Raw genomic sequence first — 1,615 nt, 5'->3', positions numbered from 1 at the left:
TGGTTTTCCTTAGAAAACTTTGACTCATCTGTCTGGATGATCTGGTTGAACTGGAAAGTGACCTGAGATGACATGATGTGAATTTGGAGCTATAGAAATAAACTGAATAGAATTTAATTAAAGCTTCTTTCATTAAAATTTTACTTTTATACTTTAAGTAGTTTTTTAAAATTGTCCTTTTACATTTTTACTGGAGTAAAAAGCTTAAGTTGATCTTTTAAACAGCAGGATTTATACTGGAGTAATAAACATAAAGTAACGTGTGACAAACAGCGCCTCACCATCGGAATGTCGCCGTAGCGTGTGGCGATGAGGAAGCGCCGCAGGTCTCCATGTTTCATGTATGGAATGATGACCAGAGGTAAAGGCAGAGGAGATTCCTCCTCCTTTTTTAAAGTGACACCTGTGGGGAAAAAAAATTATATTTAAAAAAAATAAAAATAAACAGTGGTTTGTTAAATGGTGTGACTGTTCTTATTGAGGGTGAGGGGAGTGGAAGGGGGAACAGAAGATGGCGTCTTCCATGCGTCTCTGTTTGCCGTCTTACCGAGCAGTTTGACGACGTTCTCATGATCAAAATTCCTCATTATTTCTGCCTCTTGTAAGAATTCCTGCAAGTCTTGCCGGCTGTGAATTCCCACTGGAATCATAGCGAAGCAATAAGGAAAGAAAGATCAGAATGGAGAGTTGCCTGAGGAGGGTTCAGGTCCAGGTCAGCCTTTAAATATTCAGCACTAACCTCTCACAGTTTTCACCGCCACTTTGAGGTCAACGCCGGCCTGCGTTGTAAGGATCCCCTCGTACACCGATCCAAACTCTCCTATAAATGAACATGTCTATAAAAGGTCAAACATGAAGACAGGAAGCCCTTCCCTAGAAGCTTTAAATCCATCAAAGTATTTTGCTAAAATTTGGTATAAGATGATAAAACATAAACGCCTGAACACGCCGGGCAAATGAAATGAAAGGTGTACTGTCCCAACAATAAAAACTACTTGCCCGGCGAGATCGGGCGATGGTTGACATCGAGCCTTTGAATGTCTGAAATTTCCTGACTACAGAGGCTGACGGTAAGGAGATGATGCGGTCTGCTCATGCGCTCTTTGTTATCTGAGAAATGAGCCAGAACTGAACCGCGCCGAGCCCTTCTGATGAACTAGTACTATGCTAGCACGGTTCGGTTGGAAATGGGGCTTTAGTCGGGGCTACGCAACCCCCTACAGGAAATCGTGTCAGGTGTGATCATCCCCGTTGACTTTCAATGAGCGCTAAACGCCACAACCGCGTCCAACACAAATTTTCTGTCAGATTCGGTGTGTTTTGGCCTTAAATTAGAGCTGGGATGCCCAATTCCAGTCATTATAAAACTACTACCCCACAACTCACTAGCTACGTTTACATGGACACAAATAATCGGATTGAAGGCCTGATCAGATCAAAAATGTTTCATGTAAACATGTCAGACTGAAGATTCTAATCCGATTCGGTCCGATCGGAAATAAATTTAATTCCGAAAGAGAGAGGTGGTTTTTGCCGATCGCCATTCCGATTGGCGTCCATGTAAACACCCATTTGGATCTTAAGAGTAAAATAATCTTTACTGCGCACGTGTGCG

At 42.4% G+C, this 1,615-nt stretch overlaps 1 protein-coding gene across 1 annotated transcript in view; it reads right to left on the bottom strand.

The window, feature by feature from the left end:
• The window catches only part of LOC107098137 (tyrosine-protein kinase receptor UFO-like), a 37,066-nt gene that overhangs the window by 6,474 nt on the left and 28,977 nt on the right, over window positions 1-1,615 (bottom strand). Inside the window, exons 9-11 of the mRNA XM_015395622.1 lie at window positions 740-820; window positions 548-640; window positions 282-403 (exon numbers count right to left, since the gene is read on the bottom strand). Of these exons, the coding sequence (XP_015251108.1) occupies window positions 282-403; window positions 548-640; window positions 740-820 (296 nt within the window). The remainder of the gene's footprint in view (window positions 1-281; window positions 404-547; window positions 641-739; window positions 821-1,615) is intronic.

Source organism: Cyprinodon variegatus, unplaced genomic scaffold (genome assembly GCF_000732505.1).
Source record: "Cyprinodon variegatus isolate N-32 unplaced genomic scaffold, C_variegatus-1.0 Scaffold750, whole genome shotgun sequence".
In the NCBI taxonomy this organism is placed as follows: Eukaryota; Metazoa; Chordata; class Actinopteri; order Cyprinodontiformes; family Cyprinodontidae; genus Cyprinodon; species Cyprinodon variegatus.
Note: the sequence above shows the minus strand (reverse complement) of the source record. Positions and strands in the feature narration are given on the sequence as shown.